Here is a 27,776-nt window from a genome sequence, read left to right as displayed (position 1 = left end):
CCATAAAAACTGTTTTGAAATGAAAAATAATTCTCTCACTTTTGTCTCTCCCGATTATAAATGTCTTAGAGTTTTTCGGCTATCATCCTAATTACGCAGAAAAAGAAGAGTCGGCACGCCATTTTCTTTCCAAATTACATCCAAAAAAAATATATTAACAAAAAATTCATGTCTTTTCTCAAAACACTTTGTGCAGCGTAGCTGCACTCTCCTTATCAACGGCGGCGAAGATGAATTACGAAATTATAGACAATGTACGAAGCGCGTTCATAAAAGGAGGACTCCGAGATTCCTTGCAGCGTTCCCCGAAGGAGATTCACCAAGTCTACACGGAGTTTCCTCTAGTTTCACGCGCTTAAATATAGTAACGGCGATGAATATTTAAGGAAAGTTCCTGTCCGCTCGCGCCGCGTGCGGAATCCTCTTTCGAATTCCGCTTCTCCGCCGAATCTCCTCTAGAGGGACCACATCCTGTGGGAATCCGCGATTCCTTTATCTTTTTAGAGTCCCTTTCAGTACCGGACAGAAGTCCGGTTCATTTACACAATATTTCAATTTAGATGAAAATGGACGCAGAGAATTACGATTATTTACATATGATTTTATAAAATTTTTAATTATAATTAGAGATAAAGGTGTAAATATATTTTAATATATAATAATTAATTCAAATAAAAGAACATAGTTTTTAGGAAGCTTAAAATCTCGTAATTATCAAACTTCGCAATATTCTCTCTATACGCATTTTGTAACTATGTTTTCATTAAAATAATGTGTTATGCATATAAATGTGTATTATTTTTATATTAAAATAATTTCATGATTGATTGAGTTTCTTTTTTAATACAATTCTAAGCAATCTCTAAAAAAATTGTTAATTTATGATACAATTTTATTGCACTCGTATACTTCGTTAAAAAAAAATTATGAAAATGTTTAATGCACCTCTAATCCCTCAGTAAGTACTTTTAGAATTTCTCTACGATCGAAACAGGTCATAAAACTTTCGAATTTGTGGCGATCGTCGAGAAGCGCGGAAAACCGCCGTAAACAAGGGTGGGAGGAGGGCGTATTCTCGAAAAACAGCTCTCCGGCCATGACGTAAAACTATCCCCGATCCATTAAGGTTCCGGAAAGAGTAAGATACAAAGGATATTTCTAAAGGAGGGATTAAATCTCTCCCCCTTTTGCTCCTTCCCATCCTACGTTTCTTTATTTTTCCCGCAGAGAAATAAAAGCAATACGAAGAAGAAAAAATTACCACGGTAATTTCAACTCAAAAAAGTGCTCCCCAAAATTATTTAAATACTTTTTTACATTTATATATCTTCAACGTGCTTTTATCTTACAATTAGAACGTAATGTCGATTTGTATAGGTTCTATTTATTTTGGCAAAATTTTTGATTTTAATATATTTTATAAAAATTTAAAAAATTTTTAATATATATGTAAATATAAATTTAACAAATAATAAATTAAAATAATAATTTATTAAAATGCAATTAATACAGTTTTATATTTAGTATAGTTTTGTACTTATATTATTATATTTAACTCTTCAAGTTTGACAAGTTTAAATATAAGGGAAAAAAGGAGGAATTAAAATGTGAATTAATAAAAAAATTAAATTTTCGATATACATTGGTAAGGGATTTTCTCGAGGAAAATCGAATCGATCGATCGCAATCTCCGATCCGGACCGCAATCATGCGAGAACGCGGCGAGACTTGCGGTCGTATCCCGTAGAATACCATGCGTTGCTCGCATAGCAGAGCTATGCGAATGGTATTCGATAATTAGCCGTTGGACACCTCTAGTTTCTCACAGAAATCGCGTATTCCAGTTTAATTTTTGGCGATACTACATGGTTTACATTGATCTTCAAATCGATTTTAGAGAAATGTATTCGCATTATTCTGCGTTTCAATTATCTTTTTTTTTTTTAGAAATCGATCCACTTATTATAAAGGATATATTATTAATATCTTCAACTTTTGTAATTTTAAATTTTATACAATTTTCTATCAAATTCCATCTACAATATCTTTCTCTCTTGTATATATATTAAACTCGTATAAATTTTTACAAATTATTTAAAGCATGTCTTTTATATGCAAATCTGATTCAAGTTACCTATCAGACTAATATAAATTTTTTACTAATTAATGCTAGATTTTAAAAGAATTTTTCACAAATTCCCTGTCGATTTTGCAAGAACTTTTTATTCTAGATTATTTAGCATTCTTTATGTAAATTTTTCACACTTGATTCGTTGTCCATTATCGTTAATCTTTTTTGTCTAATAATCCTAAGTTTTATATAAGAGGATCATTTCAATTAATTATCAAATGCATTTTAAAGAATTATTCAAACAAATTATTTTGCGAGGAATTCGCGAACAACTCAATAATTCTATAAGGCACTCACGAATTATTAATGTTGCATATAATATTAATTATAATAGTCATTTATATAGCAATTAAGATCATTTTAATAATTTTAATTAGTTTAATCATATTCAATTCTCGATACGTTATTTAGCGTCGCTCACTTTATATCGATTTTATTTGAAAATTTAATGTATCAATATTATCTTTATATCCCTCTATGCAGTTTCATGGCGTTTAAAAGTCATTATACTACGGATTTGTGGCGAAACCTAGATTCACAGTATCGTAAAAGAGCTATTGCAGAGGGATGCACCCGTCGATGAAATTTTAATCCAATTAAAGCCACTAACTTCCATCTTCCCTCCCTCTTCCCTTTTTCACCATTGTGTGCGTTTCGAAGCTAACATCAATAAGCGTCGACTATATGAAAACAAACGCTTAAGACAGTTAGGAAATAATGGTGTTCTGATAACAGTGGCATGGATGATAGCGATTGAGATTTTACGAAAATATGCATATAGAGGTAAATAAATTTCTCTTCTTCTATCTAAAATGGACTGTCTATCTTCAATCAATAACTTTCGATATAAATATTATATTTTTATTTATCCTATATATAAAATAATTTCTCAAAAAATATTGAATTTTATTATATATTAAAAATTTAATGGTAAAATTTATTAATAACAAAAGATAAAAACAAATTTAGAAAAATACTGCATACTAATATAGAAAAAATATGGATATGATGTAATATATATCAAAATTTGTTTTATAACATTAGTTAAAAATTAAAAATTATATAAATTAAAAATTATACAATTAAATTATATAAATTAAAAATTATAAGTTAAATATAAATTAAAAATTATAAATTAAATTGTATTAAAAATTAAATTATATAAATTAAAAATTGTAAATTATATAATAAATTATTTAATTACATATCGATGCTTAGTATATATATAGAAAGAATGTTTTTATATATAAGTAAGACTCTTCATAGTTTCTTTATGTTTATATAACAAAGGTAAAAATGACGTCAGCAAATCAGAACGCGTGTTTTTAACAGTTAAACGAGTTATATGATACGTTTTTCAATGTTAGATTCTATAAGTTCCAGCTGTAAATGTAAGTTTACTTTTAATTATATTTACGTTCTCTTTTTGTCAGAAAGAAGAAACCGTTTAAAATAATATATATATTATTTATATAAATTTGTAACACAATTAAATATATTTAAAAAAAAATCTATTTCTCTAAAATATGATATTAAAATGTAAAATATATTTGTTTTTATAAATATCCATGTGACTTAATTCACATGATTCATATTATTACGTGCAAAAAAAAACCTATAAAAGTATGTATAATTTAGTTTTAACACATCTCGAGTACGCATCAAATGACAAAGATGATATCATATCGGTCTACTAATAAGTTCGACTTGATATCAATTTAATTAACTCTGGAATGTATTTCACGCATCACTTCACAGTCTTGTTTATATTATGGGAATTATAACTAGAGAGTTTTTATGTAAATTTTTAAATAAATTCGCACATTTTAATAACATATTAAAAGACGAAATGGAATTTATGAAAACTTTCTATGCATCGAAGAAATGTAATGACTTCTTATATGTATGTGTATACATTAAATAAAAATATTATCTTTTTATTTAAATAAAAAATAAAATTATGTCTCTCTCAATTATTATTTTCTCTACCTTCTCTCAATTATTATTCTATATATTTTCTCTACCTTCTCTCGATTATTATTCTTATATATTTGTATATAATTTTAACCAACTGATTATTATTTATCCTACCTTTCTCTCTCCTCTCTCTCTTTTACTCGTGTCTTCTGCGTCATTCTTACGTAAATCACTTAACTAAACCAATATGCAATACTGTCATCACAATGCTGCTACATTTCGTTCGCTATTTAATACGAGAAACACAATTTAAATTTTTAAGAAAAGCGCAAAGAAGCGAGTAATATTTCACGACGAGTTATAACGGGTACTTCGCGAGCAGAGACGCGTTATGCACTACTGAACGGACGCATGCGTCATGTCGCACGTGGCGGCGGTAACCGTCAGCTGTTGGGCGTCAACAAGTCCCGCTAGGAATGGTGGGATTCTGTTACCGATCGGTCAAGTAAATCGAGACAATCTACCGTTTCACGTTCTTTACAGGATGAAATTAACGATAATATTCAACAAGAAATTTAAAAAATATATACCTATGAACTTTTAGTTTATCATATGATGTAGAAGTAATGTTACTTAGCTTATATATATAACAAGGAATATAAATAAAAAGGGAATAAAAATAAACTTCGAAAATGTTACTTTGATAATAAAAATGTAGTATAAAATAACAAAATTAATTTATCAAGTAAACTTGAAAGATTCAAAAGATACTTTGCAAGCATATAACATATGGAAAGAAGGTCGGTGAGTAAATCTTATAAATAGATCTAGAAGAGAAAAGAAGAAAAAACATGTAAAAAGAAAAAAAGAAAAGAGAGAAAAGTAAATAAAACGAAATACGAAAATAGACACGAGACTTATAACTGAGAACCGATCAACACATAGGAGAATAAAAAAGATCGATTAAAATAAAAGAAAGAAATACAATCGAAAGAGAAAAGGACAGAACAGGCAAGATGTGAGAAGATGAAAAAAGAAAACAGAATAAACAACGACATAAAACACAGAATAAATAATGAGTGTGAATAATGACTAACCGAGAATTCTTACGCAATTCCTTTCGTAGAAAAAACACTTATTATAGTCAGTGTACTATAGTACACTATAGTATTATACAGATGTGTACGGTACATAGCTAGGAAGATATCGTTTCTCGTACAAGGTAGACTTTACTTTCACTTATCGAGCGGATTAGATTAGGATGTTTATTCAACGCAAACGTGCCATCCATTCGTAAAGGTGATCTCCCGCCTATTTTTGCATTGGAAATATCGGCCGGCGAAAATAAGTTATATATTTTCATGTTAAATATATTAAATTAATCAATATTTTTGATAAAAAACGCGTAGATAACCAATATTTGACAAAAATATGATGAAAAATTGATGAAAAATAAAGCAGATTTTATTGAATAAACAAACAATAGCCTCTTTGTCAACAAATGATAACATATTTTCAATATTTTTTATGCGACATGTTTTCTCATTTCTCTGCATAATCAAATATCGCGATAAAAATTTCTACGATAATTTCCGGTCCTTCGAAAAACTAATACCTCCCTCCCTGCTATCTCATATTTTTGTAATAATCGATTATACACGTTCGCGATAATGTATGAGAGCAACAGAGTATTTTAAGAGAGTATAGACGAGATGACGGGATCTAATAGAATTCCGCGGTTTGCGTAGATTCCGCTAAAAGCCCTCAAAACCAGGGCGGGCTAGTGTTGCATTATCTAACGTATTATTATGCAACCTGCAAGTTTCGAGGATAGATCAGCTTACAATTTATTTATCGTTCAATAGTATTGGATATTACATATAAACGCAGGTAATTAAAAAAATAAATATTCTCTTTTTTTACCCGACAATTATGTAAAATATTATCTTAATAATTATTCTTTTTTGCAATTTTTAGAGATTTAAAACTTCTTTAAGAATGCATCACATAATAATTTTTTATTTCTTTTTTCATTTTAAGATGATTTCCGAGACGCGGAGTAAACGAATTGATCCGAATTCACGACAAAGCATAAGAGATAATTTTTAATTTTCGCTTTCCAAGGAAACGTATTTTATTATTTATAACCGCATCCTGGACGTGCCAAAATGCATCTATGGACAGGATAATAATAGAATTACCGGCAAGAAAGCCCCAAAGGATATTCGTTCGTATAACGGTGAAGGATACCGTGAGATCTTCCCGGATATTCTCACGTTTTGTACGACATAAGATTATCATAAGATTTCATTTCCAAAGATTTACGTATAAGCAATATTTATTCCAAATAAAAATACGAAAGCAAAATAAATTATAAAAATCAATATCCATAAAATACATTCTAATTTAATTTTTGCGATTCATTTTGCTGCAAATGTCAAAGGATATATTCATATTAAAGAAAGTATTTTTATTAAGGATATTTATAAAATCCTGAGCATATATATCACGTCGAATAAGAAATTAAAGATGCTAAAAAAATACCGTCACATTTCTATATAGAAATTTATAAAATATAATGTACTTTCTAAAAAAAATTGTATCATTATTATCTCTAGGCAAAGCTACTTTAATTGTAACATAAAATTAGAGCTTATTAAGAATATATGCGACAAATATTTATTAAAGATTAATAATATTGTTAGTGCGTTTGTCGAGGATTAGAGAGCGGGAAGGGGAGCGGAAAGGTGAGCAGGCATAAAATCCTTAATTGAAACTGACATGGCGACGGCCGGTGTCAGATTGCAATTTCGTGCGACGGGGCCAGTTAAACTCACGAGCCCGACATAATTACCGAAGTTGCCAGCAGCTCGTGGAACATCGTCGTTGTCGGCGCGAGACAATGCCCGGATGCCCCCCTTACGACTTCCGAGTCATTCGTCTAACCCCTATCCCCTTTTGTCCCCATCGCGAAAGATCGTACTGAAGCAATCTGGATTAATTTGGATGAAATTCGAATGAGGGATTTCAGAGCAAAAGTGGACTGCTCAGCACGAAGATCGACTTCGCGGTCGAAAATTATTTGGAGATAATCATTTGATATTCCAGGAATGTTTAAAGTAACGTTATTCTGTTACATGCACATAATGATTGAAACAAATTGAATTTTCGTTATTTTATACAAGTTATTTCTTAAACAAGCTCCATTGCGGATTTCACTAGTTTTACACATATAGACTCTAGTATAATTACAATTAAAGTATAATTATATTATAGAACCGTAATTATACTGTAGTTATAAATAATTTGAAACATAATTAATTTTACATTATTTATAACTAAGGTATAATTACAATATCTCAAAAAGTATAAAATAAAAGCTTTTCGACGTTCCTTGCATTTTCCAAAACTGCGTTATGCTATCGATTAATTGAATTATACATTATCAATAAACATAAAAAATCTTAAAATTTTTCTATCTTGGTACACGATACCGAAAGTATCTTGCTCCGTGTCCTCGATTCTCTTTATTCGTCTGGCAAACAGTCGGTGATTCCTTATTGATTATTAGTCGCGTTTTATTCTCGGTGCGCATCTATTCAAGATCCAAAAGAACGGAGTTTTTTTTTTTTAAATGCCAGTCAGAATTTAAAACGCGAGTCCGCATTTGACAGTGGCAAAAATCGAAAACTCCAAATAAGTCGCGGCAATCAGGTTAATGGAGTATCGCGAACCGATTTGTTTTATTCCTTTTCATATCTTCCATATCCGTGAAATCGATGTTTCAATGACAATTAAGGTGCCTTTAATAGCGAGAAAGCCAAGATACTTTTTCAATGACGATAGTTATTCTGTTCTGTTATTGATCTGTTCAACGGAATGAGATACAAGATATCGCGTGTTCTCATAAATTGCTAATGCATACAATCTTTTCGCGAAAGATTCAATATTAATTACAGTTTATCATACTTAAAATAATAATAATAATACTATAATTTTTAATAATTGCTTAAATTTTTTGCTCCTAAGAACAGATTAGCCGCTAAAAAAGGCTCTTGTATGTCTTCCGCTTTATTAAAAAAAAAAAATAAAAATAATATTTAAAACAATATCTCATTATAATATTTAATTACAAAAATATTTGTGAAATTGATATGATGATATTTAGATTTCACGCGTGATTAATTTATCATTTAAATTAAAAACAATTCTAAAAGATAAAATTATGAGCAAAGTAATATTTCAATTTTTATATTTAGCACTCTTTTGCAGCATTTTACGCGTAATTATTCTTTACAATTATTATGATCAATAAATGTTAATAAAATGATTGCTAATTAATTGAAATAAACAAGGGTTGAAATTATCGGAAATGGTGAAACTACTTTATAAAAAGATCGAGAAAAAAATATCCTCGTATAAAATATATTTAAGATAAAAAATTAGAATAATCTTCGGTTAAATTCATAAGAACGACGAGGCTGAAGAAGATGCTGCATTAAACTAAAATCTCAGCACATCCATCGCTCCCGTAAATAATATTTATCCCTCAATTAAGGGGCTCTTTCCATTCTAATTCGTGAGCTCTATTATACAGGCGCATTATTACGCGAGCATGTGCATATTGCGGAAGCTATCCTATTCCTCCCCCGTTTCCCTTTATAATCTCCCCTGTTACACGAGCAAGCTCTCAACGCACGCTATGGCTTTCGCCTGTTCTAAAGCTTGCCCTCGCTAATCAATGATTCTTTTTTCTCCTCGTCAACAATTACATGCGCGATTTACATCAAAAATTATAACTATCTAGAGTATGTAGATCCGTTGCTTTGAAATTGAACATAATGCATACTTTTTCAAGAGAAAAAAGAACTTAAATATTTAAAAAATTTTTGTATCTTAATTTTTTTTTTTACATTCGCATTAAAATGTTTTTACGTCTTTTCACTTTTTTCTGATATTATTTTATACATTTCAGTATTTTACAATCTCCATAAATTTGTTTACTCCTCAAGATCATAAAGTAAGTCTTAATCATAATATTAAAGTATATTTTATACACATGTCTGTACAGAAAAATGTCAATTGTTATAAATATTTTATTAAGTTTTTTAAATATTTAAAAATAAAATATTTCACATGCATTAAAGAATACAGTAACGCGTAAAATATATGTATATCATTATCACAAAGATATAAATAATAAGCAATTGATTTCACAATTTGACAAATAAGTAGCTTATCTCATGAATTGCTTTCGTCGTTGTTCGATACCACGGTAAGCCTTCTCCACCTCTCTTGTATATCCTTCTCGCTGCTGCTTCATGGCACTTGACATTCACTCGCGAGAATACGATTAATTATGATCACACGCACAAACTAATCAGCAGAATACAATAATCGCGCGACACTTTGCAGAGCACTTCCGAATGTTAATCACACTCGACGCGTATTTTATTACATGGCGACGGATACGAACAATGCAAAAAGCTCTCTGATATTTGATACTCGAAAATCATCAAAGTCATGCATCACTATCGCGCGACATTTCCGTTAATAACGAGAATAACATGGTTTAACATAAATGAATAAATGTTCGCATCATATATTTCGACCGAATAAACCTCGCGAAATATGCGTTTTGATAAATTGCAACGATGTACAAACAGCGAATTTGCAAACGCCGTTAATAAATATCAAGATTTAAGAGATTACTATAGATTATATTATCTAATTAAACGCTCGAAGTCGATCCGTACGATAACCACGACCGTTATTGAGAAACATTCACTCTGATATCACAAGAATTAATGACAATTCACGTCGCGATAAACTATCAGAAAATATATAATCGAAATTCAATATTGCAGACACGAGATATTTTTAACATGCAAAGTTGCACGTGTATTATGAAAATAAATCGATAGAAGTTAGGTATCGTGCCTTTTTCGTTACTCCGATCAAAAAGCCGTCGTTGTGATTACGTGTTATTTACCGTGAGAGTTAATCATCTGCACGAACTAATAATTACGAATTATAGCGAATAATTATAGTATTTCGAAGATACGATGATATGGCTCACACACCTCATTTAATTCTTACCGTACATGATTAACATCGGGTCAAGAAAACGATATGTGTATTATATTGATATAAAAATACGGCATGTGTAAATAAGAATGAGTTATTACGTTATTGCGTCCCGAGAACGAGTGTGCCGAATATACGCGTGTATGTAATCACACATACACACACACACATAATTCCTTGTCCAAAATATTTGATATAATATTAATTATTAATTCAATAATTAATTATTAATTAGTACATTTATTAATTATTTATTAAATTCATTAAATTTATTAATGCACGCTTCAGATACTTCGCGGTTTTGATTATTCGATCTTGCGTGCGTTCTCAACCCGATAATGATTAGCAAATTACAAAATCGACGAAAAATTCAAAGCTCGAAGTAAAATATATTTAAACAAATATACTAAACGATCAATTCCTTGCTTAAAATATTTAATACGATCAACATAAAAAATGTATGCGAGATATCTAGTCTCTGGATTTTCAAATTAATTATTAATAAACGCTTCAGATAGATCAACGTATTTCACGGCTATATATTTTTTATCAGTAACAGATATAGAATTGTGACTACATAATTTTCAAGAGAATCGTATTTCCCATTGTTCTTCGGTCGTAATATAATAAATAAAGTTTAACGTCGGGAATGCCGTGCAAGGTATCGTGTTGTATTCTGCCGATTAATGTTCGTGCGATCATAATTAGTCGTATTCTCGCGAATGAGTATCGAGTGCCATATAACAGCAGTAGCAGCATCACAAAGGATAAGTAAGAGAAGAAGAGATACGTAGTGGCATCGAACAATAGCAGAGCAATTTATGGAATGAGCCATTTATTCAATTTATTATTTTAGTCTTCATTATGTTATGAATTGTTTCGAAATTAATTGCTTATTTATTTTTGTGATAGTGAAACATTTTATATTACTATATAATGTAAAATATATAAAATATTTCAATTTTTTTTTTATTTTAAAATGCACTAAAAATATTTAATATTTATTATATATATTCATTTAAAGATTTCAAAGAATCTCGTGCTCGCGAAATAACATCCCGAGAATCAAATGCACTTAAATAAGTATACTCACCATGAAGAAGTCTGCGTGGGTATCGCCGGAAGTGTCCCAGGCGGCAGAGATCTCCTCATCTGGCAACAGGCTCTACCATTGGCGGACGTGTCTCCGCAACAGGCGGCCGGATTCGAGCACACGTGACGACCGACACCGGTCGTTGTCGTAGATGTGACGGTAGCAGCAGTGCCAAACTCGACCGCGGATCCGCGCACTTTGGGCCTCAATAATGGCGAGGTGGCAAACGTCTCGCGCTGATTAGACGCTGTGCTACTGGAGCTGCTGGATCCGGGACTGCCGCCCAATCGGCCGGACGTCGCGTATGCGAATCCGCGAAACCGGAAATGCGTTTGATACGGATAACCGGCGGGCGGTGGTAGCCGGTAGTGATGATGAAAGCCAAGGTCGCGACGCATATATGGATCGCCTGGATCGCTCGCGGGCACGTATCGATCGGTTGGTGTGTGCGCCGCGGGCGGCATATATCTGTCCACGTACCTGAACAAACGTAAGAGAAAAAGATTTTTAGATTTCCGGTTGAACAGAAGTGAAATGCCAGAGAGTTTGAGAGAATTTCAGTATTTTAATAGAAAAGAAAAGATTTTTTTCGCAAAAATAAACTAACATAAACTATGCGGCATAGAAATGATTGCCATTTTTAGTAAAATTTCGAGAAATGCTGTAAAAGGGACATATGTTCTTAAAATTTTTAATATTATTATAATAAAAGAGAAAAAAGAATGGAAATAGAAAACCGAATTTCTTATTATGTTTATTCTTACCTATCCGGATAGAGCACTTCAGGAGGTGGTTGTGGTACATATCGTTCAACGGGGGTATGCGCAGTCGGAGGCACGTAGCTGGTACTCGATGAACCATAAGTGCGGTCAGTGGAGGACGTTGCGACGACGGATGTGGCACAGGAGATGGGCGTTATGCGACCGGTGAACCTGTCCTTGGGCTTTGGCAGGGACAGATATTTGTCGGTGACGCTACGTGCTGGCGAATAGCGATCAGCAGGAGCGTGAAAGCGCTCAGCTCCGGAAGTAGCTTGAAAACGATCGCTACTGCCGCTGGAGGCAAAGTATCGATCTTGTCCGAACTGATGATCGTTTTGGCCGCCGACTGAGTAACGATCGTAGCCGCTTTGAACCGATTTCGAAACCAAATATTTGTCGACGGTGCTCTTTGTGTTCTGATAACTGCCGTTACCACCGCGATGAACATTCGACGACGCTTCCGGTGTCGGCGAAATTGACGCAAAACGCTCGTTGGAAGCCGAAGATTGGGTGCCGGTAGACGTCGTATAGGGCGAGTGGTATCTAGTGCCTAAATATCAAGAATTGATATTGCTTTGTGACGCAATCGTTGAATAAAGCTCTGTTGAGCAATCGATATTAATAATCGATAATATCTTTCAATTATACAGATATTTCGATATAAAAATATGTATAAAAAATTGAATACGAAAATTGTAGAGATATACATAGATTATTTCTATTCAATTTATCTACTTATTATTTTTGAAACAACAATGTTTCTTCAAGCAGTGTTATTAAATAGAATTATTGAAATAAGAATTCTGTAGATAAAAAATGTATCCTGATTTAAATACGTATCATGTAATATATAAAACAGAAATACGACAGTGTTTCAATATGAAAACCGAGATTAAATGTCAAACCGAATTTTTAGCTTATATTTTCTCTTGTCTTATATTAAGAAGCAAGAACTTCAGCGCACTTACCGGTCTCTGAAGAGGAGGACGGCGAGGAAGATGTTGGCGCCAGCAGACGTTCGGTGGAGGAGACAATATAACGTGACGTCTCGGAACCGGACAGCCTACCGTCGTGCGCGGGTGACGATCCAGCCAGGTATCGATCGCTGGAAAATCTGTCGATTGACCGCGATTGGCTGCAGCGCTGCAGAGCGAGATCATTAAAGCGATCGTTGCTGGACACATATCGCGTCTGATTGCCAACTTCCGGGAAACCGGAATATCGACCGAAATCGGCGGATGCCGGCGAGCCGATGGAGCGATCTGTATACTTTTGACAAACTGTCTCAACGCCTCTATCGGTGTAGAGACGCCGATTTTGCTCAGAATTGCTGGAAGAGGCTTGAAGAGACGTGCGGTCTGACGATGAATAGCGCTGATGCGCGCTCTCAGGATTAGGCGAATTCGAGAGGAACCTGCGGACCAAATGGAAAGTATTGGATAACAGAATACAAAAATTTCAAAACATAAATACGAAATAGACTCGCGTAAATTGTCGAATCCATTTTACGCGCACACCATAAAAAGTTTACCTCGCAAAAACAATGTAATAAAAATAATACTATATAATAAAAATGCAATTATAACTCGAAATATTAAATATGAAAGAATACAAACACTGGTTAATAAACAAGTCTGTAAAGTTATTAGAGATAATTTATTGAACTCACCTCTCAGTGGCCGCCGCAATCGCCGAATACCGCTCATGATGTGCTGTCGCTGACGGATCCTGTCGAGGATATCTATCGTGAACGGGCGACTCGGCCAAGTATCTTTCCGACTTGCCGACGAATCTCTCTGGTACCGGAGCGTGTATTGGCGAGGAGGACAATATCCTGTCCGCGGAAATGGCGGCGTAGCGAGAGTCCTTGGCGTAGACGCCGCTGCTCTGAAGTCCCGTCTGAAGTCCTTCCAAGACCGGGGAAGACCCCGAAAGCAAACGATGATCAGATGATCCAGCGTAGCGTTGTTGATCCTTAGCGTCGCCGGGAGCTGATTGCTGAGTGGCCAGCAGCCGCTCGGTGGAGGCAAAACGCTCCTTGGCGGGCATCGGCGATGCTGAAGCGGCGCTGTCGGCGCCATACTTGGGCCCCGGAGAATTGGGGGGCAAAATGCGATCAGTAGCAGGATAACCAGCCAGGCTCTGGCTCGAGGCATACTTCTCGCTCGGACTGGGTGACAATGGCGGTGGCGGGACGAAGCGGTCGTTGGCTGGTGCTGGCGACGGTGGCGACGGGAACGTCTCCGTGGCGAAGGGTCCGACGAGCGCGTTCGCGTTCGCGTATTCACTTGGCCCGCTCGGGCCCGCTGTGTCAAAGTGCAGCTCCGGATTGCAGATTGAGTAACGTTCGTTACTCGAAACCCGTTGCTCGCCGTGCAGCGCGCTGAGATCGTTGAATCGCGCGAAACGATCGGCGCTGCCGTGCGCACTGTAATGCAAACTGGAGGACTGACCGAACGTCGAAGTTTGATAATGCCCGAAACGCTCGCAACTCGATTGTCGACCATCGACGGTGCATTTGGTGAAATCGATCGATTGCTTGTCGGATGACTTCTCGTGCCGCTCGGCCATTCGCGCGCCATGGGTCTGATCGCTTTGGACCTGATAATGTCCGAAACGCTCGCAACTCGGCGCACGACCACCTTCTCCACATTTGGAATAATCGATACAAGACTTGTCCACGGTCTTCTCGTATCGCTCTCCCCCGATTCGGCTCCCATGCTCACCGCTCTGAGCCTGATAATGCCCAAAGCGCTCGCAACCCGACGAACGACCCTCTCCGCATTTGGAGAAGTCGATCGTAGACTTCTCCGCGGATTTCTCGTGCCGATCGACCATTCGGGTCCCGACATGCTCGTTGCTTTGAGTCTGTTGATCTTGATAACGCTCTTGGCTCGATTGATTCGCTGTACTCGTGACCGGACGCAAGTCGGACGATTGCTGCTGTTCCGCTTGTTGCTTGAAGCAGTCGCTGGGATTGCTGGAACCAATCTGGGTCCCCACGCTACCGGAATTCGGCGCGCTCGATCCGGGAAGCGGGGACGACGAGGATCCGTACTGAGCGATAGGGTGCTGGTGCAACAGGAGACGATCTCTTCGGCCATAGTCGTCGTCTGTCGGCATCCTGGTGGCCCGTGGCCCACTGTCAGGACATCTGTAAAAAAAAACCGTAATCAAATTGAGAATTAAAATTATAGAAAAATTAGTGCTAATTAAAAATTAATGTTAGTTGCGTGATATACAAAAAAATTCAAGAATTGATAACAGAAATATTTTTTTTTTATAAGTTTACATTTATCTATTATATGGATGTATTGTGATAAATTAAGATTCTGCTCCTGAAATTAATATTAAGAAATAAAGTACATTATTTTACATAATATATTACCTAAAAATATATGTACATCTCTTATGAGCAATATTTTCAAAATCTCGAAGAAGTCGACCGACGAAAAACTAATATTAAATGCAAGAAACATCTGGTAACGACGTTTGATACATCAATACGCCGGAAGCGCAACCAAAAAATCTCTCGTATGAGGAAAACGCGTTAAACTCGCTAATTGCGAAAACCGCCGGCGGCGTCAAGTCATTTCCTGTCTCGTTTGACCTGGAAAAGCGGTTCTGTCACCGAGATCGTACTGCAACGGTATAGAAAGAGATACATGATGTCGCAAGAAAGCAATAATATTTTATTTTTCCACTAGTATGATAAAAAAAAAGAGACAGTTTTTCATATCTGTTTTTAGGAGCTTCAAGAAATATCCACCATTTTTTCTCTCAAAATGTCAATTTTTCTCTCTTTATACATACACAATATTTTGCTCTCTCTTTTTATCGCTCGACATTTTCGGACCTCACTTCCGGGTCGAACGAGCTGTCGATCCCCGCGATTGAAGCGTCAAGAAATTCGGAAGACCCTCCTCCGTTCGGCAAAAACGCAATTTGACAAATGGTCTTATCCGGCAGTCGACGTGCGTGCGACACGTGTCACGCGTGGCCACGTTTCCCCATGCCGGGAATACCGACGAAATTTCGGAAGTCACGTCGAAGAATGTCGTCGCCCGTCCGTGAAACGACGCCGACGGCGTTCCCAAGTGGAAATGATGCCGTTTGAAATATTTATGACAAAAAATTTTCCAGAATAATACTGGCGAGCAAGCATGAGAGAACGACCGTGATAGAAAAAAATGTCAACATTATTCAACACGATACGAAAGAATTAAACGTGTTTAAATAAACTGAGAAAAATATAATTATGTAAATAGTACTTTATAAACTTTATAAACAAGATTTTTTCATAAAAAAAAAGTTTGTTTTTATTTTTGTTAGGAAAATACACGAAAAAGCAAAGATACGGCAAAATACGAAAATCTTTCTTTCAATTCTTTCCCTTGAGTAATAAAAAAGCAATTTTTAATAAACTAAATATTAAATATTAAATACGATACAAATTGTTTTTTATATTAATAAAACACATAAAATATAATCAAAGATATTACATTTTCAAAGCTTGTGGACCGCTGATGAAATAAAATGTGAAAAACATTAAATTCGACACGGTTCTCCATCGTTTTAAGTCGGATGGTTTATCGAATCACCGCGATGTCTTTAATAGCGACTCGATTCGTCGAGATTAATTGTCGAATGGCGATTAATTCGTCCGATGACGAGCCGAGAGTTTCATCTTTTACGAGCATCTTTCGACGGTTGGCACGAGTCTGCCTGGCACCGTTCCAAATTGAATCCATTTAAATACCTGGCCATCGCCACCCACCCGGCCTGACTCCCACCCCCTAATTTCCGATTTTACGAGATTCGCCACAACTCCCGCGCAAGAAACTGTTAATGCATTCGATCTGACATCGATTTAAAAATTCATTCTATTCTTGGTTATTTTCTTTTATACTTAACTTACTCCATAATATAACCAAGATTATTTTTTATTTGAAAATCAATTAATTATATCAAAAAAAATTGTATATACTAATTTTTCTTTAATTATTATATTAATTATTATAAATTTTATACGTTATCAATACAACTATTTATCATTAAATAAAATTTGCACGCGTCATTAATTTTTATAAAAAGAAGATTTCTGTCGGAAGTATCTCACCAGAAACAAATTCTATTTTAATAAGCCCACAATTCCATAACTTACTGCAATGCAAGAGCGTTTCACAAGCTGGAAAATTTTTAATCTCATAACCACCGACGCGGTAATGGACTCTTACGAAACTATAATAATGGCGAAAGATGTTCGTCGCTCGCATAAAAGTATTTAAGTACTTCGCTCTTAAGCGAACTAGATCGGAATTTCAATCGGTCACTAATGGATTCTCGATTCCATCCGTCTGTTTTACTTCCAGGTCATGCGAGTCTAAAAGTACCCGAATTAGTATGCCGTTCTGGTAGATTCCAAGTTGGATTAGCTTGAGATATCTACGCAAGGTAATTATTATTCCTTCGCTATTGTTATTTTTGCCGATTAAAATTGATAAACTGTCTTGTGATAAAAGTCAATTATATATAAAAATTTTTATAAGATTCAAAAGTATCATATTTAAAAATAGCGGAACTGTCAAAATTACATTGTGACATATTAAAATTGACAAATTGTCTTTCATAATATTTATAAGATAATATTTGTGATTCAAACGTATACATATACGTATGTAATAATATTATGGAAATTAAAATTATTAAATATTATCAATGCCGCGTCGATCTCTCTTAAAAATCAATCAAAGTTGTAACGCGAGGTAAAATATTTGCATATACTACATTTTCAAAAACTTCTCAAATACATCGAATAATTAGAAAAAAAGAATCTAAAATCCGAATTTTATTTCCAAAAATCTTATCGAAGAAAATAAATAGAAGCTACATCCACTACTACTATTACAGATAAACAACGAGCGATTATATAAATTTCGATTGATTCATCACTAAATGCCGAGAATATACGACTTACACGGTATATTATCACGTATCCGGATTAATACGCGGAAGAAAAACGTCGACGTGAACGACATTAATTCGAGACCTCTATAAATCACTGTCTCGTCCTTTCTTTCTCACCATTCTCAGGACGAGCATCCTCAAGAGATCGCTATTTACGAAGGATGATAAATAATAAGAAAGTATAATAAGCGACGCACTCCGCCACGTCCCACCCTCTTGCGTTGCTACCCCGCTATCGTCCGCCACCCCTTCCGGACGAGCCCCCTCGTTCGATTTCACCTCGTCTGGATGCAATAAATTCATGTCCGCCGACTCGACGGCTCCGTCCCTCTGCAGATATTTCTCCCCCTCCCCCCCCCCTCCTCTTGTCTTCTCCGATCCGGTCCCCATTTTTCTTCGCCCAACAAAGTCGCGGCAAAGTATCGAACGGAAATAACGGAGCGTTGGGGGAAAATACGACGTCGAAATAGCGGATGGTCGACTCTCGTTTGTTGCATAAACTTTTGATAATTTTGCAGAAGATGGTTTATAATTGAAAAATTATTGCGCGCGCGAATCATCCGTCTCAAAAATTTCTCGCGACTTGTACGCGTCAATTAAAAATTTTTCTCGAAAGATCATCGATGACAATTCAATCGAGATTCATGTAGAAATAATCAATGACTAATTATGATTTCGTCTTCGTATTTATATGCACCCTCCCGCCTCCTTCCTGAAGCTTGATTTGCGCATACAGGCCATTATCTCCACATTAGCCTCCAATTAGTGAGAAACAATTAATCAATTATATGTATGTGTATACCGAGCCTTAATATTTATAATGCATACCACGTGTGCAACGTTTCTCTCGCTATCGAGAGGAAAAAAAAACGGCGAACGAGCCGGTCGATGACCGGTGTCCGGCAAATGGGACGTAGAGGTCATAAAATCTTATTTGTTGGTCGAATAATGGCGACGCTAAAACGTGGCTGGCCTGTATCGCGCATTCTCCATTAGCCCTCGTTCCTCGAGGAACAGCTACTCACAATCGCCATTGTTCCATTTTATTTATCGCATTCGTTAATCTCGTCTTACAGTCCGGAATCTCCCTCAACTTTTCAATCTACAAAATTTTACGTTGCTCGTTATTACACTTGCTTTGGCTACTTTTTTAATATAATTATGCTATTCCTTATATATTTATTATGAATTATTTATTTACTTGTTGAATAATTTATTGACTAATTTATTTGTTATTCGTCGATTGCAAAGCTATAGATAAACCGAAATTCAATTATCTCGTGTACTTAAATAGCTACACATTTACACTAGTATTTTATTTAATTTTTTAATTTTTAGAGGAAATTTAATCTAAATTTAATTGTTTCAAATAATATAAGACTAATTTTCTGGAATTTTTTTTTTAAAGGATATATTATTATGCGTTAAATAACGTAATTTTGAGTTTTTCTAACAGAAAAAGCTGCTATTTGTACGAGAAGGTGTGATTTTATCGTCGTTATGATTGATTGACGTTGCAAACAACGTTACAAGATGAACCGAGCGATGTAATTAATTATTTTCCCGCTGATAATTAACTCTGCTTAAACACACGTATGCCGACGTGTCGCAGTAGTGGTAGCAAAATTAGCAGAGCACACAATGCAACATGCCGTGCTCGTTATAGTTGATCAATGGTACTGTATCGTGGGACGATCGATATGATTATCGTCATCGTAAGACCAGCTAGCGTTCAAATTCAATCCCTCCGAATACAAAGGGTCAATCAGATTTCAATGCTCACGCTACGCTTAAAATATTTAGATGGTACACAAAAGTTAGAAAGCTAATCGATATCGCGACAGGAAAAAGTACGTCGCTCCCTACGATTAATCGAGCGAATGAGGATGGCATCCGTGATTAATCAGATTAGTCGAGGAAAAAAATTATGAATGTGTGATGATAAAAATCGCGTATCCACGGGAGACGGAAACATCGTCGTCTAACAATAAGTGTAAAAATATGCGTCAGCGCTAATTATATCAAACTGGAAATATACGTCCTGTCTCTTCTATAAGACCGTGTCTTCCGTAGCCGCAGCAGCCTCGTTAACCGCCTGTCACGCGATACAGTTTGCTCGGTACATACAGATTCCTAATATATGCTCACACACGCCTACGTACAGATGCGCCCGTACGTGTTTGGGTACAGGAAACTACGTGGAAAGTTATATCTTACAGTTACCGGCACGTTATCGCGGAACTTGTATAACGTAACGTACATACTAAGGGGGTAGAAATTGCATACGCGCGCGCACAATATCTACCGGGTGTCCCGGCAATGGATATCGTGCGCGCGTTCGATCGTTCAAATAAAGGTCTTTTTCCCTCAGTCTTGAAATTCTCACTTATGTGATTTCAATGTCCTTTTTTTCGCATAAAAAAAATGTAAGAAATATTCCACGCTTCAAGCTTTAACGAAGACTTCTTCCTCGAAAGCAAAAAGAAAATTAAAAGAACATTATACAAAATTCACGCGACAAAATATATTTGTGTGTGTATAATTGCGTGAAAATAATAATAATGCGTATTAATTTTAAAATTCTTAAATAAATATGAACTATAATTTATCTTAAATCGAAGAGACAAATCTCTGCAAAGACAAAAAAATTCCATCTTTTGAGAGACAGCAACTTTCTCTTTGCTAAAAATGAGAGCTTAAATAAGAAATTACTTTTTCTTATTTGACAACACTAATTATTTTGCACACTAATACGCTGAAAACCGGAAACTAATTCCGCACATGGCAAAGTTACCAACCTACATTGCGTGTTTGCAGCGTTCTGGTTTCGCGAAACAATGCTATATCGACGTATACACACAGCGAGGATAATTCACCTTAATATCGAATTTACTTGTCTCTTCGATACGAGATAAGGGAGACGTTCTCTCTAAGATGTTTCCTCTCTCAGATTCGCTGAGCGCGTCAAATTAACCATGCTGCCGGAAGCTGCCGAGTTTCGGGCACTAGAAACTTCCGCTAATAAACGTAGAATACGCCACTAATCCGCATCGGTGACTTAAGAACAAAGGGGCCTGCCTGGCTTCTAATAGCCGCGCATGCTGCATTATGCAGGCTCTAATTTTCAACGGCGTGTTCCGCCCCGGAAATCTCGGATTTCGGTAAGAAGTTATATATCGCAAAATTAAGAAGAATTAACCTGAAATCTAAGTTAATTATACACAATTCGAGAATTTTTTTAAGAATTCATGTAGAACAATCGCCAAAAGTTACAATCAGAAATTAATCTCTTCTTTCATTCTCCTCTATTTCAAAAAATTTTTCCTAAATTACTTATCCACGGCAAAAATTTTTTCATAAATTTTTTGATTTTTTCAAAAGTAAAGGAATTAAATAAATAAATAAATAAATACAAAGAATCAAACAAATCAAAAGGGGATCAGTAACGAATTCCAAAATTCAAAGAAAATATAAAATTTAAGAAAATGAGAAACTGTGGTAGAAAAGTCATTCTTGCCCACGTGTGTAACAAGAAATTGAAGGGAGACACAATTAAAGTAGAGAGTAAAAAAAGAAATGTCAAATAAAATGGCTGATAAAGATATTACGATTCTTTCGTTGTTCATTTAAAAAATACGCTCATAAATAAATTTTGTTATAATTTGAATTATATATCATAAACTCGATATCCAACAAGACCAGCATATATATAGATATATTTCATTTTCAATCTAGGGAGAAGGGAAAATACTCGAGGATCCTAGACTTATAATTTATTGGCAGAAGAGGGCTTGTCGTGGTTTTCCACGTTGGATTCACGAAATCTATTCGGCTGCAACGAGCGGGACGTGTCGTTGCTCGGGTCGCCACAGAGGTTGGTAGAGGTGCTGAACGCTTAGCTTGATATTGATCGACCTTCTCCGCCACCCTACCCCCTTTGCCATTCGCGTGGCCCCGCCAAGCCGCCGCATCTCCGCGCAAAGCAACGCGCCGTATAGTGACGTAACGAGGGCAAGAGAGGCTGAGGGGACAGCGAAACAACCCTCCTTCCCTCCCAATTTCCACCTCGTGTAGCCCGTTCCTACCACCCCTTCGACGAGCACCGACGGACGTGCAGCAACAATTTGTCACTTAAAAATTGCTCCCCGGGGAAAAACAGACGAGTCAGATGTAAGAACAGGGCGAGTCCACCCTTTCTAAAAAGGAAGTCAAATAATCGAAAGCCGGAAACATTTTGCGATATTAGCGGAAAAGTGTTTAAGCTCCTCCCCCTCCCCCCAAAAAAAAAAAAAATCTCAAGGACATATATATGTAATTAATGAGAGAAAAATCCTTGGAAATTAAATTTATACATTTCTCTTTCACATTTTATAAAAGCTTCGATGAATTTATAGGAGTATATAAATCTGTGCTTACATGATATTATTTTTACATTTATATTTTATTTTTATATTATTAATTGAAGACATACATATTTTCATCGCGTTTGTTATACTTATATTCATATTCTTTTTTTCATTTTACACAGACTGCATTTTTCGACTTATGAGAAAGTGAGTCATTTTCAAAATTAAGCAAAGTCTAGCAAAAGTAAAAATTGCGGATTGGAATGCAAATTGAATTTAGAGATATTTATTTCGCAAAATCATCTATTTAATTAAGCGTAATCAGGAGAAGGGCGCCGCTACCGGCGAATAATTAGAGAAACGTCGTCGCAGAAATTAGCACGACAGCAATATTTAATTAACGAGTAACAGACCGACCTTCGGACAGTCTTCTCTTCGGAGAGCCAAAGGAGCCTACTGCCGAATATTGTGCGGAAAGGGGCGACCCTTCCGCAACCTGCAATCTGCAACCGAATGCAGCTTCAAAGGCGGCACTCAAGTATCCCTCGGGAGTTTCGAGGTGAGCGAGGGTGAAACCGAGAGGAAAAGAGGAGAGAGCGTGAGACAGGATGCGACAACTTTGCCGCACGTTTGTTAATTAACGTTAATTAATTAAGGAGTTTCATTGCGTAGAGACACATCTATCCGCCCCGTACTTCAACCTCTTCCAGTTAAACCGAGTTTCGATACTACATTTTCGTCCGTTTGTCCAATTGCTTTCCTCTTTTCTCTTTTTTATAATATATAAAAAATTTTATTTCCTACAAAAATCGATCTTGGTCATAATAGTATTTTTTACTTAAGCCTAGAAAGAGATAAATTTTTTTTTATTCTATACAAAATAAATTGAAATTTTAATTTAAGATTTAATTTAAAATATTTAAAAACACGTGACCCCTTCCCGCCTTTATCGTTATTACGATCGACAAAAAATGAACACATGTTTATGGAAGTATCTGGTATTAAAATTGCGAAATCGCGGTTTCTTTGAGATAGCTTATGTAATGTCTGTAAAAAGCAATTAATTAACCTACAGTCACGTAACGATTTGTGAAAAGTTTTCATCCAGATAGCATGTGGAATAAGGGCATACTGCTCTTTTACAGCTCTTTTATATACCTTTCATATTTCTATATCTATACAATATATAGCTTATATACAATAATGAAAGTCTAAAGTTAGATACCTTATTCCCTGAGGGAAAGAAAAAGAGAAAGAAAGAGATTTATTGCAATCGAAATACTGGTAAAGTCAAATAATATTTCCAACATACGTTTCAATATTTTCTTTTTTCAGAAACATGAAATATAAAATATACCTCGAATTCTATAAAAACTTTGAGTCTACAACAAAATTGAATGAATAAATGTAATCTAAACAATTTAGTCTCGTTAAAAAAAAAAAAAAGGATAACCATCCGTATTTTCTCTCTAATCATTTCCATCTTTTTTTCTTCTAGAAACACAATTCTGATGAATGATGCCTTAGGTTGTCAGATACAGAGTCAGGGACAGCGCAAATTATTACGTTATTTCGCGTTATTTTCCGACGCTGATTCTCGAATCGCGCGTTATCGATGGTTCGAGATAAAGCATGCCTTTGACATCGAGGACATATCGGACATCGAGTGTGCTAACTCAAGCGAAAGTACTCGGCCATCGAAGCAAACACGAAGGAATTAATTCCTGACCACCCATTCGGGAGCCGTGACCGTTGGTCCCCCCGATCGATGCGATCAAATTCGATTCCTTTCATCATTATAAGCAGGTAGATGCCCAGCGCTTTGAGGACTCGACCCCGAATTATTTCGCATTATTGAAATTTCGCTGACAGAACGATCAATATTGCGATCTTAATTAGGCCCACAATTCCATCTTCAATTTAATTTTGTGAATAAATCTTAGTCTTCGTGTTTGCTTTTATTGTTATTTTTATTAATTAAATTTTGTGTTGTTTAATAATTTATTTCATTAATTTATTCTCTCCCCCTCCTGCTTATATACATACACATATTGAATATATTTATCATCTATTCACTTTATAAAGATTAAATCTGTTAATTTTTTTTTTCTCAAATGTTTCTCAAACAAAACTAGAACTTTTATTACCACTTTGCTCGCGCGTCTTTCATCATTAAATATTGAAATATTTAAATAGAATAATGTTCTCTGTCCTTCCTTTTATTCTTACAATTCACATTTTGCCTTCGCTTTTCGCGGCTTCTCTTGTCGCTTCTCAAGCTCGCTTATAAAGGTATTCAAAGTTCACAAGTGTCAAACTTACTTTTAGTTTCGTCACAATTTGATTTGAAAACCTTTTACACGCGAATGAGATTGATATTGTTAAGTTGTTTATTTTAATTATCGACATTGTGCGAGGTTATCGACCGGAATTCAAGAAATAATTAATTTGTGCTCAATTAATCAACATTGTATGCTATTCGCGTTTTTAATTTTTCCTTGAAAGTTCATCAAATATAATCGATAATAAATACGTCAATAATTTTGATGATAAGTTAATATAACTCCGACGAGCTATAATATATATTTTCTAAATAATATCGTTACCACACAAATTGCACACGCGATAATTTGTGTCAATTATATTCAACTAATTATAATAATCAACTTATTCATACAATAATTATCAAATAATTATCTCAATAAAATCGATAAAATCAATTGCGTATGCATATTTATATATACGTGCAAAAGCCGATAAAATAATGTCAATGAATCCTGGATTCAAAAACTGAAACATTTTATCGGTATTATTTTAGCGGCGTTTTTCTTTATTCGTTTTACAAATCGTCTTCATCTCATTGTATATATCTCGTACGAATTTTTTGCCCGAGGAAAATTTCATATCTCCTCCCTGTTTGTTTCATCATCCCCTTCAATAAACCGTGGAAAAGTGAATTCCGCGGCAGACAAGAGGTGAGCCGTTGAACATTTTATCGCTTGATAAAATCGTCACGATTACATGAGCGAGATGCAACATTTATTCGTTATAATAGCGGGAATTTTATCTGCCTGAAAATCATCTCGTCCGATGGACGAGAAGATAAAAGAATTAGAATGTCAAAACATAAATGCGTGTGAAAACACTGTCAGATACAATAACACATGTTTGTCATCGAGAAGTATTATAAATTAAATAAAAAAATTACATTTTTAAACAGCCTATTTATTTTATTCCTTATATCAATAATGCTATTATTATATCAATAAAAAATATAAAAAAATAATATCAATAACAAAAAAAAGTAAAAAATAAATTACATCGTCAACAAATAAATATTAAAATATTTTGAAAATCCATATACATATCACACACGTACATTATATTTTCATAAAATTGAAAAATTTTTAACTATTTTTTGTCTCTTGAATTAACATTTTTATCAAAGAACAAGGAAGTGCAACAAAATCCGGGAAAATCTCCGATGTATAGCAACGACAAGGATAACAAAAAATCATTCCCCATTGCGCGCTCGTAATGCAAGCGCGTTAATAAGCGCAATTAATTCGTCTAATTAATAGCTGCGACAGCAGTCGCCACCCATCCCCATCTCCCAACACCGTCGCTTCTTTTCCTGCTCCCCGCGGTATTATTTATAACCAGCGGCATATTATATTCTGCGCGATTTTCATCCATTACATCTCACGGAGGTAACTCTCGCATTTCCAGACTTAGATTCGGTCGCATTTAATTGCATTCCTCATCAAATACTATCTTCCTTCCCTATTACAAGATTGTAACATCTCCTGGGACAATGACCTGACGAAAATTATGCACTTACGATTTGTGATTCAGAACACAAATGTTTTATCTTTAAGATGTAATGTCAATCTATCTTCTTATAAATCGATTAATATATGCTTCTTACATAATTTTGAATTCAAATTAAAAAACAATAAAAATAAATTTAAAAAATTATTACAATCGCGAAACATTAATTTGTGGATAGTAATTAAATCAAATTATCTCTTTTTAATTAAATGATCTCTCAGAAACTCTAATTTCATTTTTTTTTTAGGGAGACATACTTTTGTCCGCAAATTGTTCATAAAATTATAAAATCCATACTTAATTTAGTAAAATTATTCCTTCTCTTTATCTACTTTGCAACATTTTAATAAATATAATTAAAATAACTTTTCCATGTTTTGATATACGATACTTTTTATAAATATATAATGTCAATTTGACTCTCTCATGTTTTCTCCCCATCTCACATCTATTCTAAATAACAGGATGATAGGACAGTCTAGTATAATTGTTCAACCGAGATCCTTTGTGTGAAACACCATGTTATACCCTATCGTGTGATTTGGGGATGGAGTGAGAACAAGGGACAAGGGGGCGTATTTAGTCACCGTCAGTTAAGTATACAGTATTCCAGCCTCCCATTAAGGAAATGAATTTCCACCCCGTCTCTTCCGATTCTACCCTACTCCTCGCCCCTATCTTCCTCACTTCACGGAAAAACTAGTCGAGCATCCCCGCTTGCACATCCTCGACCTTATCCTCTCGAGACTTCTCGAGTTGTCTCGAATCCTTATCAGATAGACTGCGACGTTTGCTGCTCCTCGTCGGACAATTATTTTTACTAATTAACGAGAAATGCCGACAATTAAACGGCTTTAATTCCGAAAAGATGCTACAATCTTTTTGAAAATATCTTTCATATAGAATCGCATCGAGAGGATTGATGATAAAACTTGTAAAACTTAGATCTTCAAAAATTTAATATTTTTTGAAAATAAGAGATATTTCTCTCTCTAAAAAAAATATTTCTTTATTCTTTCGCTTGAAAGAATTTTTATATACACTTTAAAATTTTTCTAATAATAATAATAATAATAATAATAATAATAATAATAATAATAATAATAAAAGCGATAAAGATACCGATGTGATTTTTAAAGTAAGACGATATTCGTATCGTTAATTCTTCCATGAGGCTGGTTAAGAAGCCAAGCAGTTATCTTCGCAGTAGAAATTGCTTTTGGTTTTAACACGTAGTTGCGATTGATATAGATTGATCATCGTGATCCTCTCGTGGGATAGATAAATCATTCTTGGGGAAGATAGGGTTGAACGATGAACGTGACTGGTCGCCGAGAAATGTCGAAACGCGCCGCGCTCCGAACAACTTCCGTTATTTTCAGTTCGCACTTACAGACAAGCGTAATTTTAATTTCCGTTCTATTTTATTTAGAACGTTATTCTATATTCTCTCCGTTTGTGATCCCTTTAATTCAAATATTTTTCTAATTTTTATTATTTGGATTATTTTAATGTATTATATTTTTATTATTATTCTGTTTTTATATTAACTTTATCAATTTTTAGCAAGTTTATTATTTCTTAACAATTCCATTCATTCTATTTATGAATCTATACACACACATATACAATGTGTGTAACAT

General features: G+C 34.8%; 1 protein-coding gene across 7 annotated transcripts in view; it reads right to left on the bottom strand.

The window, feature by feature from the left end:
• LOC126856705 (inactive rhomboid protein 1) overlaps positions 1-27,776 on the bottom strand; it is a 67,404-nt gene that overhangs the window by 24,617 nt on the left and 15,011 nt on the right. For 3 of the 7 annotated variants that reach the window (XM_050605467.1, XM_050605469.1, XM_050605468.1), the window contains exons 1-5: positions 15,803-16,107; positions 13,659-15,143; positions 12,958-13,403; positions 11,993-12,539; positions 11,229-11,708 (exon numbers count right to left, since the gene is read on the bottom strand). In XM_050605467.1, coding sequence (XP_050461424.1) covers positions 11,229-11,708; positions 11,993-12,539; positions 12,958-13,403; positions 13,659-15,143; positions 15,803-15,837 — 2,993 coding nt within the window. In that variant the 5' untranslated portion in view covers positions 15,838-16,107. Of the gene's footprint in view, positions 1-11,228; positions 11,709-11,992; positions 12,540-12,957; positions 13,404-13,658; positions 15,144-15,377; positions 15,422-15,802; positions 16,108-27,776 lie in introns of those variants that run through there. The other 4 variants (XM_050605471.1, XM_050605470.1, XM_050605473.1 and 1 more) reach the window with 2 other exon arrangements.

The sequence above is a fragment of the Cataglyphis hispanica genome, chromosome 19 (genome assembly GCF_021464435.1).
Source record: "Cataglyphis hispanica isolate Lineage 1 chromosome 19, ULB_Chis1_1.0, whole genome shotgun sequence".
Classification (NCBI taxonomy): domain Eukaryota; kingdom Metazoa; phylum Arthropoda; class Insecta; order Hymenoptera; family Formicidae; genus Cataglyphis; species Cataglyphis hispanica.
The sequence above is the reverse complement of the archived record's forward strand: the minus strand, read 5'-3'. Positions and strand labels throughout refer to the sequence as shown.